Consider the following 15,069-nt stretch of genomic DNA (forward strand, 5'->3'; position numbering starts at 1 on the left):
GTGAGTAGCTCAAACACCAGTGGGAGCAGAGGGACCTGATGGTCAAAGAAGACGCATTAGAGGAGGTGAGAAGACACCATGGGAGCTGGCCTGGGAGGTTTAGCTTGAGGCTCAGGGAAGCTGCAGAGTGGCTTCTCCTTGAGCTCCTTAGGACGGGGCCTAGGTCTTACGCATTCTGGGTCCTAACACCTAGCAAGGTGTCTGGTACTTGATAAATGTCATAGAGGGAATGAATAAATGAATGAATTTGAACAAATGCACACATAGAAAGCTGACTGCCTTTAAATCGTAGAAGTTTAGAGATGGATCAACCCCATCATTTTGTGGAGAGTGAAGCTCAACCTCAGTAATTTAAACTTCTGAGGTCCAGGTGTTCCTTACTGAGATAGAGGTGGAGTGGGAGAGGTCAGCTCCATTGGAAGGAGGATTTTATTACTGAAATTAACTAGAATTGCTGACCAATGGTGATAAAAGCAGGCCACCTTTTAGTGGGTCTTATTATTGTTTTAAAGTTCTCGACCTACTATGCAATCCCTTATTGCCTGCACAGGGCAGACAACTCCCATCACCCCCACCTTTAATGCTACTGCCAGGGCCCACAGCTGGGGAGGGCAGGTTTCCTGACTCCTAGTCCAGTGCTCTTTCTCGTACCGTTATGAACTTCATCAAGGCTTCTGTCCTCACTTAGAACTCTTGGAAACGCATGGGCATTTTATTTTTGTTTTTAAGGAGGGTGCAGCTCACAGTGGCCCATGTGGGGATCAAACTGGCAACCTTGGTGTTATTAGCACCACGCTCTAACCAACCAAGCTAACTGGCCACCCAGCATTTTGTTTTTATATAAAGAAAAGGCATGAAGAATATACTTAGACTTTAACATTTCTGTTTCTGTTAAACATTAGAGTTTGCTAAAAAAAAAAAAACTATTATAACTTCTTATATATTATGTTTTGGTTATCTGTTGCTATGTAACAACAACAAAAAAACAAAGTTAATGGCTTAAAGTAACAGTAGTTTGTTATTTCTCACAATTCTGTGGGTCAGGAATATGACAGGGGTCACCTGGGTAATTCTTCCACTGCATGTCGCAGGGGCTGGGATCACTTCCTTGACTGCGTTCAGCCAGAGGTTGGGCTGGGCAAGAAGGTCCAAGAAGGCTTCACTTCCATGTCTGGTGCCTTGGGCTCCTCCAGGCGGCCTCTCTCTGCACTTGGCTTCTTATTCACTAAGTCGTCTCATCTACAGCAGGGCAGCTGGCTTCCCAAGCGAAAGTTGAAGCTTCCAGGCTTCTTAAAACCTAGTCCCAGCCCTAGGACAGTGTCACTTGTGCTATTTTCTGTTGGTCAAAGTCACGAGGCTGGACCAGATTGAAGGTGAGAGAAATAGACTCCAGCTCTCGAGTGGCAGTGTGGGCAGGAAGGGAAGGAATTAATGGCAGTCATCGCTGGAAACCATCTAGTACATATGACTATGTTTAAACAATTATACCACATTTAATTTTTCTTTAAAAAGTCTGCCCTGGTTTTCTAGCATAATCAAGGAATAAGGCATTTTTACCTAAGTGAATTTTTCAGACAATTGAAAGTCATTCCTTTATTTTCTCAGTTCTTACTTTTTAAGTCACACTGAATGAAAACCTTACAAACTTCCCATTATTCTAAATAACCTTTTTTGAATATACTCTAAATACATTCTAACTTTTCCTTGGTGACTTTGACATTTTTTGAACATCTGTTATGATGCTCCTTGGTGGCTTCAGCCCCTGCTAAGGATCTTTGCCCCCATGCAAAGGCCTCTAGAGCTCCTACATCAGGGAGCTTATGAGTGCTTTTATGCATCCTCTTACTTTAGGCGTCTTGCTGCCTCCCCCAAACCCCACATCTGTTGCCTTGATTTGCTTTAGGTTAGGAAATATAGTTAAGAAGACGTGTTAAAATTGGAATACGTAGATCTGAAAGTCTTTCTTTTGGATAAACGTCATAGGCTTTCATTTATTTTACTATTCCCAAAGTATTATAGCCTTTATTTTCCTGTGTTTTATTTTCATAGCATCCCCACAAGTGGATTCAGGCAGATATTATTGTCCCTGTTTTACAGATGAGGAAACTGAAGCACAAGACTCTTAGGTTAGTCTGCGTAAGGATTAGACTGGAACCCAGTGCCCAGGTCTCCTGCCACAAGCTTGCTGCCTTCAGATACCATAGGGGAAGGTTTAGGGATCTTTGATATCTGTGTTGTCTGCTCATTCTTCACTTGCACCTTATCTGGACTGGGTTGCTGGGGCCCAACATTTCTATGTAAAAGCCTCCAGCTAAGAGATGACTTACTAGATATGAAACATGCAAAAGGAAACCATCTCGGTGGGTCTGGTGATTTCTACACATTTTAGCAAGAATGGCTTTAAAAATAGAATGTGAGTGAAGAGAAGAGGAATTCCTTCATCAAACCACTGAAACATGTTTACTGCTTTTCAAGCTGCCAACTCTTTGTGGCCCTGGAAAACAGAGCACAGGTGAACAATTTCAACTCGCTCAAAGATCCAACGACAGTTTGGAAAGAAATAGGAACCAAAATGCCAGCAGGTAGGTTTAACATTTTGTTGTTCTTTGTATCACCATGCCTTTAGATTTCCGTGTGACCCTGAGGCCATCTTCATATGTCTAACGACAGAGTCTATGAATGATGAAGAATAGTAACCCCACAGCAGATCTTGGCAGGTTTTTTCTCTCTGTTACATGAGCAAAAAGAGCGGTGTAATGGAACCTTGTAGGCAACATCAAAGGTAAAGGTGCCTGGCAGCTTAATCAGACAGAGCTCATTAGGTGTCAGAAGCAAAGCATCTTGCCTTTCCAAAACTGCCCACATAAAAAGAAATGCCAGGTATTCCATTTGCTAGTGTTCCAGAAACCAAGCTCTTTGGTTCAAAATAAGCGTCACTGACAGGAGGGCAGAAGGAGGGGGTTGAACAATATCACTGTTACCCTGCAGCCTCTGGTTTCCAGCCAGATCACGAAGTGAAATAGCTTCAGCACAAATCACTGGAAGGAAAGCACATGTGTACACTGGGTTTTTAAGAACTTAGGTAGAACTAATTTTGTTTTGCATAGGGGGACATATTCAAGGAGCAATAAATAGTTTTCAAGGTAGACTAGTATATCACTATTAGTTTTCATTTTCTGTGGTTTAATAGCAACATTAATCCATGCCTTTGAAGTCAGTTCTGGAAAAAAATTTTCGTTTCCTCCCCCAGTGGTGACTGAGACTAAAGACAAGAATTTGCTGTTCGTTTCATGTTGTACATTAAGGGAGAATCCAGGAAAATGCCCAGACATTTTAGTTTAGTGTGTTTTATCTTCATGAAGGGAATTATTGAAGACCACCTGACTGAAGGTATCACAAGGTGTAGCACTCACCTCGTTGATACAAGCGGATGCGGTGGCAGTATAGCCATTTTACATGAGTAAGCAAAAGCTGTAGTTGTGGCCTCCCCTACCCAGCTTCACTCTCTTCCTCCAAAAGAACAAAAAAACAGACCAAAGTGAAGTTTTAACATTTTGCTACTAATCCACCTAGTCTTTCTGTATGCTTTAAAAAAAAAATTATAATTGTATGCATGTATATATCTTTTTACAAATTAAATCTATTGAGGTAATATCGGTTAATAACAAATTTCAGGTGTATAACTTTATAATACACGTATATATTTTGATTATATCCCAATTGTGTTATAATTAGAGTGTATTATCTCCTGATTTTTCACTTTACATTAGAACGTGAGCATTATGCTGTGTTATTAAAAAACACCCAGTAAACTTATTTTGAAATTGTTAGATTTCCCCCAGTGTTGAATTTTAGGTTGTTTTCATTCTTTTTTGACCAGTCACAAGGCCACAGTGTCAGTAAATCCTTTTCTCATTTCGGTTATGTCGTTAATAGATTCCCAGAAGCAGAGTTACTATGTCAAAGGGTTTGAACATCTTAGAGATTCTTGATAGCTGTTGCAAAATTGCTCTTGAAGGAAGCTGATCAAATCTGACCTTTCCAATTCAATGTCTGCTCTGGTCCAGAGGGAGAGTAGGGCATTCTGGATAACAGGGAATTCATATATATGCCACAGATCACACATGTTGAAGAGTTAGTTTAACAGACAATGAAATACATATAATCGTGGGATATTTAGAGGAGAGACTCTTCCTTGTTCTGCAGATGAGGAAACCTTGTCCCAGAGAGATTGAATTTGCCAAAGTTAGACAGCTAGCCATTGGCGGGTCAGGATCTAGAACTCAGTAAAACTAGGCTGTAGATCTCTGAATGTTCTTTAGGATCCCTGGTGCCTTAAGTCCATCCTTACAAATATTAGTTATGGTGCTATCACTGATATGCAGAGAATTCTGATCACAGGGCAGGAATAGTTACTGAACCACCACCTGTGTTCTGTGGCAGCAGCCTAAAGACCAGGATTCTGTCTGGTGAAAGTGAATTTCAATTGTGGGTTTCTTGTACTTCTGAAATTTCCCAAGAGCACTTTTTAGAATCATGAAATCTAAACTTAGAAACTGAAAAATCCCCTAGAGATCTTCTAACCCAGAGTCCTTTCATTTCTTAGCCAAGGAAAGCCTAGAGAGTCCAAGACCCAAGCCCAAGTGACACAGTTAAATAATGCATTCTTCATTGTGTCAAACCACCCGCAGGGACCTCCAGTGGCATCCAGCAGTGTCAAGGGCTCTACCAGGTAAGGAGTCTTGCCGGCTGAAAGTTGGGGTGCCTTGTGCCCTCTGGTGGTGGGCAAGAGTCAGTGCAACACCAGGAATGGTTCAAAGAGTAGAAGACAGTCCTCTGGGTGGGCTGGTAGACTCAGGGTTGTGTCAAGAACTTGAGCAAACTGATAAGCTTGTGTCCACCCTGCTCCCCTCCCCCTCCAAAAAAACCCTGCAATTTAGGATCAGTATGGAATCCGCGTCTTCTGAAATCTATAATGCAAAGTCAAGAAATAATGAAGATGATGCGAAGGTACACTTAAAATGGGAAAGTGAGTATAAAGTCATGTGTTCTGTTGGACAAAATGAAATTTAAAGTAGATCTCTAACCTGATTGTTACCTCTAAGGGCACTGCCTGTATTGTATTGTCCTCCCGCATTTTTTTTTCTGTTAGATCATTCCATTTAAAAAGCAAGTCCTTTCTGATAACAAACTACAGAAGAAAAGTGTTCTTCTTATTTCTAGATTATATAGAAATTACTTCTATTATATATTAATGTATATTATATAACAAGTATAGAAAAATATATGATGCAGATATAATATATAACATCATTAAAGTAGAAAGCATGCAGTGCCACTTTCACATATCCTGTGGGCATTATCTTTTTGTATTAGTTTTATAAGCGTAAAAGGATCCATGTTGTTTAATACTAACACTAAGTGACATTGGCAAAAGTATAGAATATTTGGAATCAAAATGCACATATATACACACTCCCAAAATATAAACTCACCATGGCCTAGAAAGGCTAAACAAACTCAAATAGAATCTTTACAGACTGTGGGTTTCAGATGATATCATTTGCTTATAAAATCTTCACAGCAAGAAGGTCCATCTGCAAGTTTCCTGCTGCCTTCCACTTGGGAATTCAGCAAAAAGGGCTGTGACTAACTGGAATTCCGCCCTTCCCCTCCCTCTGTCGTCAGTTCTCTCCTCTCCTCCCCTCCAAGCCAAACAGCATAAGCTAAGGGTGATGCAATTCTACAAAGGCAATTATGGTGACAATATGCACTATAAAAGTACTACATGCCTCTTGTAAGAATCAAAAGCTTTTGTTTCCAGTGTTCATGGTGCTGTTTTAAATGCTGCTTTCTCTTCTATCCAGTGGAGGTGGAAGAAATGGCAGAGAAAGCAGCTACTGGGCAGCTGGCGGTACCTCCTTGGCATCGTCAGAGTAGTTTGACTTTAGAGAATGAGGCTGAAAACGAGCCTGATCCCCTGCCGCAGCTCCCCATTAGGGACCCTGAGAATATGGATTGCCGTCGTGTTACAGAGTATCCCAGGAAAAATGATAAGCCAAGAGGAAATGGCAAGTGTGGCAAAACGGACAGCAGTGACCGTGACAATGACCAGCATGGCAGACAGCCTGGGCCTGGGAGCTTTACTAGTAAGTTCAGTTGGAGGAATCGGAATAGGTGAACTCTATCGAGTGGTAATATAAGTAAACCTCCTGGAGTATTTTCTTTGCTCGGTCTTCTCTCCTTCCCAACTGTCTGGGAACCCTGAATTCCAGGGGGAAAGCAGCATACCCTTTTGATCCCCCTGTCTTTCCTGCAGGTAAAGAAATCCAGAGATTCATGAGTTTTTCTATTGCTGGAGCAGACCCATTTTGTCAAAGGAAGTAAAATAAGCTCCATGTACTGACCGTGGTCCTGGGCGTAACCTGGCAAGGAACTGAACCTTTCTCACCTGAGGGCAGTGGTGGGCAGCCACTCCCTGCTGCCCATTTCTTTGCAGTGCATTTTAAGCTGGAAGAATTCCACTGGCACCCAGAGAGTCTATGCCTAAAGAACCTTTGGCTGGCATCACTTTATAGATTTGTAGGTTAAAACTAAAGGCTGTGTATTTCCCCCTGGTAATTTGCTTGCAATCAGGGCATGGGATATTATTTCATGGTTGTTTACAAGTCAAAGAAAGGTAATCTAAAATTGTCATTTGCCTTAGGTAGGAAATCTACTGGCCTAGGTTTTTTTTGGTATTTAGAAGCCGTTCCTTGTTTCAATTACAGTTGACATTCAGTATTATTTTATATTAGTTTCAGGTGTATAACGTAGTGGTTAGACATTTACATAATTTACAAAGGGATCCTCTCATAAGGCTAGTATGCACCTGGCACCATACATCGTTATTACAGTATGATTGACTTTATTCCCTGTGCTGTATTGTACATTGTCAAGCTGCACTCTTGAATGGGTGAACAAAGCGTGGATGATCCAGGGCTGCATGTTGGGGCCAGACTAAACTAACAGTCTCTAGTCCCCGCTCTAGACTGAACCTGACATACGGGACACGGCCACCCTGAGCAGAACATGCATGCATCTCTTCTCTCATGCCACCCTCTGTCCTTCCATGCCATCTGAATACCACTGAATGACTATGGCCCTGATTGTTATAATCACTAGGTATCAGGCACCTGTGCCCCAGAAAAAACGAGCAGCCAGAGCATAGTGAAGTCTTTCAAGCAAGTTCTGAAGCATCTGTGGTCAATGAGAACTCTTATAGCGTAAGTAATAGGCCCTGGAGAGCCAAGGTGAACCCAAGGACCTAATAAAGTAGAACTGAATTGTTATGTATTATGACATTTGTCATGCAGGGTGGCATGTGGGGTCTCTGGTCCCGCTCCCCACATAAGAACGCAGGACGCGGTGAGGCCAAAAAGGAACACCCACGGAGCCATAGGTAGGGGAGTCATACCACTGTAGTCTCGCTGGCAGCTGGGTTGGAAACACAGGAAGCAGGAGCCACACGATCTGCAACCAGCCATCCATTTATCTCTGCCAGCCAACCTCACTTGCTAGCTGCAATCCGCCCTGCTAACTGCAATCCGCTCTTGCTAGCTCAGCCACCATCTTCTTGCTAGCCCCCATTTTCCTGCTAGCATAGCCACAGCAGTTATATTAGTGGCCAGTGGCTCACTGGTTATAGCTGACGGCCAACTAGCCACAGCTGATGGCCATCCAATCACAGTTGATGGCCATTTACTACCTGAGTGAGCACTTTTCCACATGATGGCGAGAGCCTGGAAACTGCACTCCTGGCTGTGTTCCCACAACATTGAAATAATATCATAGTAGTTTTTTGTTGGAGTATGTGCCCTCATGTCTGACATGAATGAAGAAGTTTTTTCTTCCCTGCCTAATACTTTTTGAATCAGTTCTACTCAAAGTGTTGTGTATCTGGGAGCTTGGGAGAAACAGCCCAGTGTCAGATTCAGCTCTGGCTCCTGAGCCTCCCATCTAATTGGGTAAACAAGACCAACTCTGGAAGCATAGCATGAGGTTAGATACTAAAAGCTAGTGGCCCAGCAGGTGACTGAGGTCAGGAAAAGCAAGGCGAGGGTTGTGATGAGAATGCCTTCACCTGGAATGTCTTCTAAGACCCAGATTCAGATCCCAACTCAGTGGAAGGAATGTGTCCTTGCCTGACATCTGTGTCTCAGCAGGATCTGTGGGGTCCAGTCATTTCCTAGCATTTGCATTGAAGTCAGCTTTGCTTCAGGGGCTTAACATATCCTCGAAGCATGCAGTTGGGCCATGGTCCAGCCAGACTGAGGAACCAGAATTTTTTTTATCATCATTGACATGGGGCCACAATCATTTAAAGAATATAAACAGCAATTGAGAATGAAACAATGTAAAAATACCGTTGTGATAACATGTGAGGTCTTTCAAAGAACATGCTATTGTATTTATTTAATCATAGCACACAAACCACTCCCACGTGAGGGCTGGAAGTAGGCACCAAATGGAGTACATTGGCTTGGCTGGAGAAGCAGGTCCGTCAGGGAAGTGGGGGAGGTATGGGAGGCCTGGCTTATCTAAGAAGTTTCAGTTTGCTATGAGAAGTAAAGGAGAGCAGCTGCTAAGTGCCCAGGTAGAGGAAGTGTGTGGCAAAAGCAGTGTCCAATGAAATAAACCACAGAACCTCTGCAAAGGGATGATTAAAGATGAGGAAAGGAGCCAAGTGTCTGGCCATGTGGGGATCAGGGCCTGAAAAGAACGGGGTGGAGCAGAGATGCTGAAGAAATAACTGTTACTTTTAAATTTTATTTTTAGTATTGAGATTGAATTGCTATTTTTCAAATCATGCTCCTTCACTTGCCTTTTAACTGGAACACCCAAGGGACTTCCCAATTCTGAGCAGCCTCAGCCTCCTCACCTGGAGGACGATGCCGACACATGGACCGCTGCTCCGTGCTTGAGGATCAGGGTGTCAGTCCCCAGCCTGAGTCGTCTAGCGCCTTTCTTTCTGATACTTCTGGAGCAGAAAGGTCGCCTAACCCCTTCCCCCTCCACCGTACAGAGGAGGACACTGACATTCAGGATTGTCACTGGCCACACTTGCTCCAGGGGGGTTCCCTGTTCACTGTGGGGGAGGAAGGCAGAGGCAGGTGTGCAAGCAGGCTAGAAGGGCCAGCTGCTGGGTGATTTTAGATAATCCTATTATTAACGCTGCATCCAATGATAAAGGGGTTTGTTTACAATGAACACCAACTTAAAAGTCATTTCCTACGTTATTAATAGGATCAGTCGGTGCGATCAACTTGTTCACCAGAGTCTTCTGAGGACATAACAGATGAATTTTTAACTCCAGACCATGAATATTTTTACTCCTCAACTGCTCAAGAAAACTTAGCTCTAGAGGTAAAAATTTACAGTTCAGGGTAAAGTACATTTTCAGCTTTTCTCCATTGCCCTATTCCTTTTAAATTAATTTATTGAGAAAAATAGCTTACACATAAAAGTATGCAATGTCCACTTACCAGTGTTTTCATGTTTTGAAAAAAAACACCTGGAAAGTAAGACTTTTGAGAACAGAAGATCAAATGCAATTTCTCCTGAATTTGTGGTTCCTGCATTTATACAGCACTTTGTACCTTTTTTCAAAACACTTTTCTTCACGTTACCTAATTCACATATCCTTTCTGTGGGGGAAGAAAAGGCCTCTTCTTCTTCCTCTTCCTCTTCCTCCTCTTCCTCCTCCTTCATTCTCCATGAAGAAATACTGATCCACAGCTGTAGGGGAGTCAGCCCTAGCCTGCCAAGCTTTAGTGGTGGGAGAGCCAGGATTAGAGGCAAGGGTTCAGCAGTGAATATGAGGCTGTCCACTACGCCAGACTTGCTTGCAAACCTGCTTAGCTTTTGCAAGAACCTGTTTGTACAGAGTATTTTCATTTGTAAAATGAAACTCATTAGATTCTCTTATTTACTTATATAATTTCTACCTCATCTCACCCCTAACCTGCCACCTTTTTTGGATCTTTGACCAGTATGGAAGGTGGAGTAGAGGAAAGGAAGGATCATACGGATCCATCACAACATTTGATTGACAAGAAGAATTCAGTGATGCATCAAAAAGCATCACTTCCACTTGTCTGTGGAAACTCAATCAGAGAGGTTTTCCATTATTAATCCTTTAAACATTCTTGATTTTACTGTGAGCCGACTAGAACATTATAAGAATCTTTGATAAAAAGATATAAAGTATATATATGTACGTATATTCATGTAATATATACATATATAAAAAGTACAAATAGATAAAAGTACACAGATCGTGAGTGTGCAGCTCATGAACTTTCACAAACTGAACAGTCATACATTCATGTAACCAGCACGCAGATGCAGATCTAGACATAGCATTGTTGGTCCCACAAAAGACGCCCTTATGCCTCCTCCCAGGCATTGCCTTCCCTCAGAGGTACCAGTCTTCTGACTTCCCAACCCAAGGAGGAGCTTTGCAGTCTGGGCCATTTCCCCAGAGTTCTTTGGCTCTTCTGATAAAGATCCCAGGAATCAAAACGTCTTTGTTGGAAGGTTTGGGTGAGAAAGGGACCATGATAGGAGGAAGGGAAAAGTCACATAATTCTTCCTCACAATGGAAGGTGGGGGGGGAACATATAGTACAAATTAGTACTTAGTGCCTGCAAAGCAGGTTTGTTCTGTAAAAAATGCAGGAACCTTATGAAGATTTGCAAGGTTTAAGAACATCAAGAAATTCTCTTGACCTTTGGCTGATATGTCTGCCTCCATTGAAACTCCTGTCTTTCTTTTGTAGACCTCAGGTGCCATAGACGAGGACTTTGAAGGAGTACAAGATGCATTTGCCCAACCTCAAGGCTCTGGTAATAAGGCCTTAGAGCAGATTGCTTTGAGAATCACTTGCCTTTGCTTTCTGTGGGATCGCAGATGTTTAGAGCTGGAGCTGTCCTTAGACATAACCTCTGGGCCTTTCGTGTTGCAGATGAGAAAACCTAGACTCAGTGATTTCCCGTTAGAAGGCATCCCCTGTCCCCCCCAGCCTCATGACATCCATGCAGCATGTTACTTATAGCTCTCCTTGCCTTCTTGTAGCATACACTGTAGTAGTTGCTTCCCTTTTTTCCCTCCTCTAGTTTTTCACTAGATTTCAGGCTCCTTTGTGGCACGTAGTAAGTATTCATTTATTTTTGCTGAGCTGACCTGAGGGATTTGCGCAGGCCTCACAGCTAGTTATTGACACAACAAAAACTAGAACTAGGTTTCCGTGTCCTTCTCCACTCCAGAAAGCATCTTAGCAAAGAGTTAATAACAGCCAGCGGTGCAGCGTCAACGTAACGTCCTTCTTTTGGGAGGCTTTGGGTTCTATAACTTAGCAACTGCTTCCTGTTACATGGGTAGTTAACCTTGGATCAGCAGCCGGGGTGTAGCCCAAGACAAGATAAAAGTGAACCATGGCTTTTGATACAGACATTTAAAAAATTATGCACTTTTGCTTTTTTAAGGTATGCAACCGTCTATTTTAAAACTAGTTACCCAGCTACTAAGTCATGTAGCTACCCACAGCCGTATTGCAATACTCTGAACCCAGGCAGGATGGGCTTGGGTTCTGAACTCCCTTTCTTCTGCTGCACACTCCAGCGCCCACCTCTAACCTGATCCAGAGCCCAATCACTGTTGGGAGCATTTGAAGACACTGTAAGCTTTTAGATGAACAGTTAAACTCTTGGGACAGTAAGTATGAAAAGTCCTCAGACCTGGGTCTTGGGCCACCCACTGTCTGGGGAGCATCTGCCCATGACCGCTTTCTGGGTGAGCCTCGTCTGCACATGGCCACTTCACTTGTGTTTGGAAGAGGACTGAGGGGGTGGAGAAGTGGGGTAGACGGGTCAGAAAACCTGAGCTAGTTCAGTCTAAACATCTGAAGGACATGAAGAAGCCTCTGATTTCAACTGCTTTCAGCCCTTCTCTCCCCCCTTTTCCACCAGGGCTCTTATGTATATCCCCTCCACACCAGGCAGTGAAGCGGAAAACAGTTGGTACGTGCTGGCTTCCAAGCCCAGTTCTGCCACTGACTTTTTTCTGTATGACCTAGGGCAACTCACTTCACCCCAGCGCCCCACGCTCCCCTTGAGTAAAGTAAAGGAGAGGGTCGGACTTTAGAATTTCTAAGTTCCCCTCCAGCTGTTACGTGTATGAGGAATTTGTTTATGCTTTCTAGGTGTTTATGTTTTCTGGTATTTGAAAGAAGATCACAGGAAGAAGAACCTCATTGCTTCTTAACGAGCAGAATTTCAGAGCTCCTTGGTAGCTGCTAAAGGTGGCGCTGCTCTGGTGGGCCTCCCCATTCCTGAGGAATGGCAGGGGGATCATGAGCGTTTGCCAGCAAGGCAGGCTGCTCTGTCCCTTCTCTGTAAACCAGAGCAATGTAGTTGTGGGAAGGAAAATGGATACTGGCCCTGTCTGCACAGGGCTCTGCAAAGCATCCTACTGAGAACTGGGGAGGCCTAACTTCAGACCCTTGATGCCAAGAACAGAAGACAGTTCAATTATCTCCTTGGTACTCAAGACCCTACCCCCATTCCTTAAGTGGTATTTGATGGCCAAGAGGCACAGTTAGCACTCTGGGAATGCCCTGCTCTGCTAATGGTCTTTTCTATTTGGATCTTTAGTGAACAAACAGTTCTTGCTTTCAACGCCCCCTGGTGTCTGTTGACAGGAACCAGGTCAGTTTGCCTTCCTGAAAAGACAAAACAACATTTGTCTCCAGAAATAACTGTGCAGTTATAACTGAAAGGCTAGTAAATGGCTTGATTGTATTCAGTGTCAGAATGTAGTTCTCCCCTCTGAGCGAGGAAAATAAACTTTCAGAGCAAAAACCTCTTCTACAGCACTCAATCCAAACCCAATTAGGAAGCACTTTGTTTATCCAGAATATTTCTCATTCTGGACCAGACCAAGGGAAACTGAAGGGAATTTTCAAAATAATAATCTGGGTTGGAAAAAATTCAGTAAAAAAATGCATTTGCTTTATTCTTTCAGGTGAAGAAAAGGTCCAAATGAGAAAAAGCCTTGGAAAAAATGCTGAGATGTTGGAATTGAGACCTAATCAAAGGTATGTGCTTAGCATGTACATACAAAGGTATATGCTATTACTTTATTCACATTTTCAGACTCATGAAAGTAATGTTTAAATGATGATAACGCCCCATATTTATATATTGCTCATCTTAAAATGTACTAGCCACCATGTTACAAAAATTAGCTTTGGATAGCTTAGCTTTGTTAGGACTTGCTCCGCAGAATTGTGAGGGGTCGTGAAAAGGAGTCATTATCTGTATTTAGATCCTGGACTATGCCTGTCTGTTCATGTGACCTTGGTCAAGTTTCTCAACCCCTCTTTTCTGTTTCCCCATTTGTAAAACAGTAATGTAATCCTTACTGAGAATGTTGACATAGGGATTAAAAGTAATAATATAACTCCTGGGCATTTATCCCAGAGAATGAAGACTTATGTTCAGAAAAACACACACAAGTTTATAGCCACTTTATTTGTTGCCCAAAACTGGAAACCTAGATGTTGCCTAACAACATGTGAATGATTTAACAGGCTGTGGTACATCCAGGCCATAGAATACTCCTCAGCAATAAAAAAGAATAAACTGATGATACATACAACAACCTGGATAAATCTCCAGAGAATTATGCTGATTGGAGAAAGTAATCCCAAAAAGTTATTTACTACATGATTCCACTTATATAACATTTTTAAAATGATACAGTTTTAGAAATAAAGAACAAGTGAGTTATTTCTGGGCATTAAGGAAGTGGTGGAAAGTGGGAGGGCAGTAGACATGGCTTTGAAAGGGCAACCTGAGGGATCCTTGTGGTGGTGGAAATGTTTTCTGTCTTGACTATCAGGACCATGTCTTGGTTGTGATCTTGTCCTATAGGTTTGCAAGATGTTACCATTGAGGGAAACTGGGTAAAGTGTATTTCTTAAAATTGTATGTGAATGTTCAGTTATCTCAAAATAAAAAGTTTAATTAAAAAATTAGTAATAGGTGTAAAGTGCCTGGTACAATACCATTCAATTTACTTTCCCTCTTCTGGGCCTCCATTTCCTTAATAATAATAATTATAGCTAGTATTTCCTAAGCCGCTATCATATGGCAGGTCCTCTGTTTTGTCAAATTTAATTAATTAACAATCCTCTGAGATATGTACTATTATCTCCATTTTGCCAATAAGAAAAGCAAAGTTCAGAGAGTTTAAATACCTTTTTCTAAGGTTGCACTGTTAGTAAGTGGCTGTATCAGTCAGGATAGGGTAGATTATGGTACATAACAAGCAACCACTATTGTTTTAGTGGCTTAAAACAATAAAAGTTTATTTTTTGCTCATGCTCCATGTCCATCATGGGTTGGCCAGGAGTATTCTGTGCTATATTACCTTCTGTCAGAGATGCAAGCTGAGGGAGCTTCCATCTTTGTGCTTCCTTAATTTCTGAGGCAGGAAAAAGGGAACATGGTAAATTGTGCACTGGCCTTTAAAGTTTCTTCCCAAGAGTTATTCACATCACTTTCATTTACAATTTCACTGGTTAAAACAAGTCATGTGGCCATTTATGTAAATGAAGAGGGCCAAAAAGTGCTGTCCTACTGTGTTCTTGGAAGGAAAAATAAATATTTTAGTGAACACAATTAATAAAGTTACAACTCAAATCCAAAGTCCATGCTCTTTTCCTTCATTCCATTGGTCTCACAGGATTGTTGGCAAAGATTAAAAATGTGAAAACATCAAATGATTTAGCATGGGATCTGGTTTGTAGTTTGTGTTCTATGAGAATTGAAATTGAATCCTAAATATGGGTTAAAGTAGAAATGGGTCAAGTTTCTCTCCGTATTCTTTTCTGTTTTTTGTTTTTGTTTTTGTTTTTTGGCACAAGCCTCTCTTGGCCTCTTCTGATCTCTGTATCAGGAAGCTGTCTCACAGCTGGTCAGGCCCCATAGCTGTGCCCCTTGCTCCAACCCCATCCCCAGGAAAGTT

At 42.2% G+C, this 15,069-nt stretch overlaps 1 protein-coding gene across 2 annotated transcripts in view; it reads left to right on the plus strand.

The window, feature by feature from the left end:
- The window catches only part of TEX14 (testis expressed 14, intercellular bridge forming factor), a 78,477-nt gene that overhangs the window by 48,175 nt on the left and 15,233 nt on the right, over window positions 1–15,069 (plus strand). For both annotated transcript variants that reach the window (XM_033090032.1, XM_033090031.1), the window contains 8 exons: window positions 2,476–2,582; window positions 4,607–4,732; window positions 4,941–5,029; window positions 5,868–6,149; window positions 7,165–7,265; window positions 9,286–9,405; window positions 10,820–10,886; window positions 13,063–13,135. In XM_033090032.1, the coding sequence (XP_032945923.1) occupies window positions 2,476–2,582; window positions 4,607–4,732; window positions 4,941–5,029; window positions 5,868–6,149; window positions 7,165–7,265; window positions 9,286–9,405; window positions 10,820–10,886; window positions 13,063–13,135 (965 nt within the window). The remainder of the gene's footprint in view (window positions 1–2,475; window positions 2,583–4,606; window positions 4,733–4,940; window positions 5,030–5,867; window positions 6,150–7,164; window positions 7,266–9,285; window positions 9,406–10,819; window positions 10,887–13,062; window positions 13,136–15,069) is intronic.

This window comes from Rhinolophus ferrumequinum, chromosome 21, assembly GCF_004115265.2.
Source record: "Rhinolophus ferrumequinum isolate MPI-CBG mRhiFer1 chromosome 21, mRhiFer1_v1.p, whole genome shotgun sequence".
In the NCBI taxonomy this organism is placed as follows: Eukaryota; Metazoa; Chordata; class Mammalia; order Chiroptera; family Rhinolophidae; genus Rhinolophus; species Rhinolophus ferrumequinum.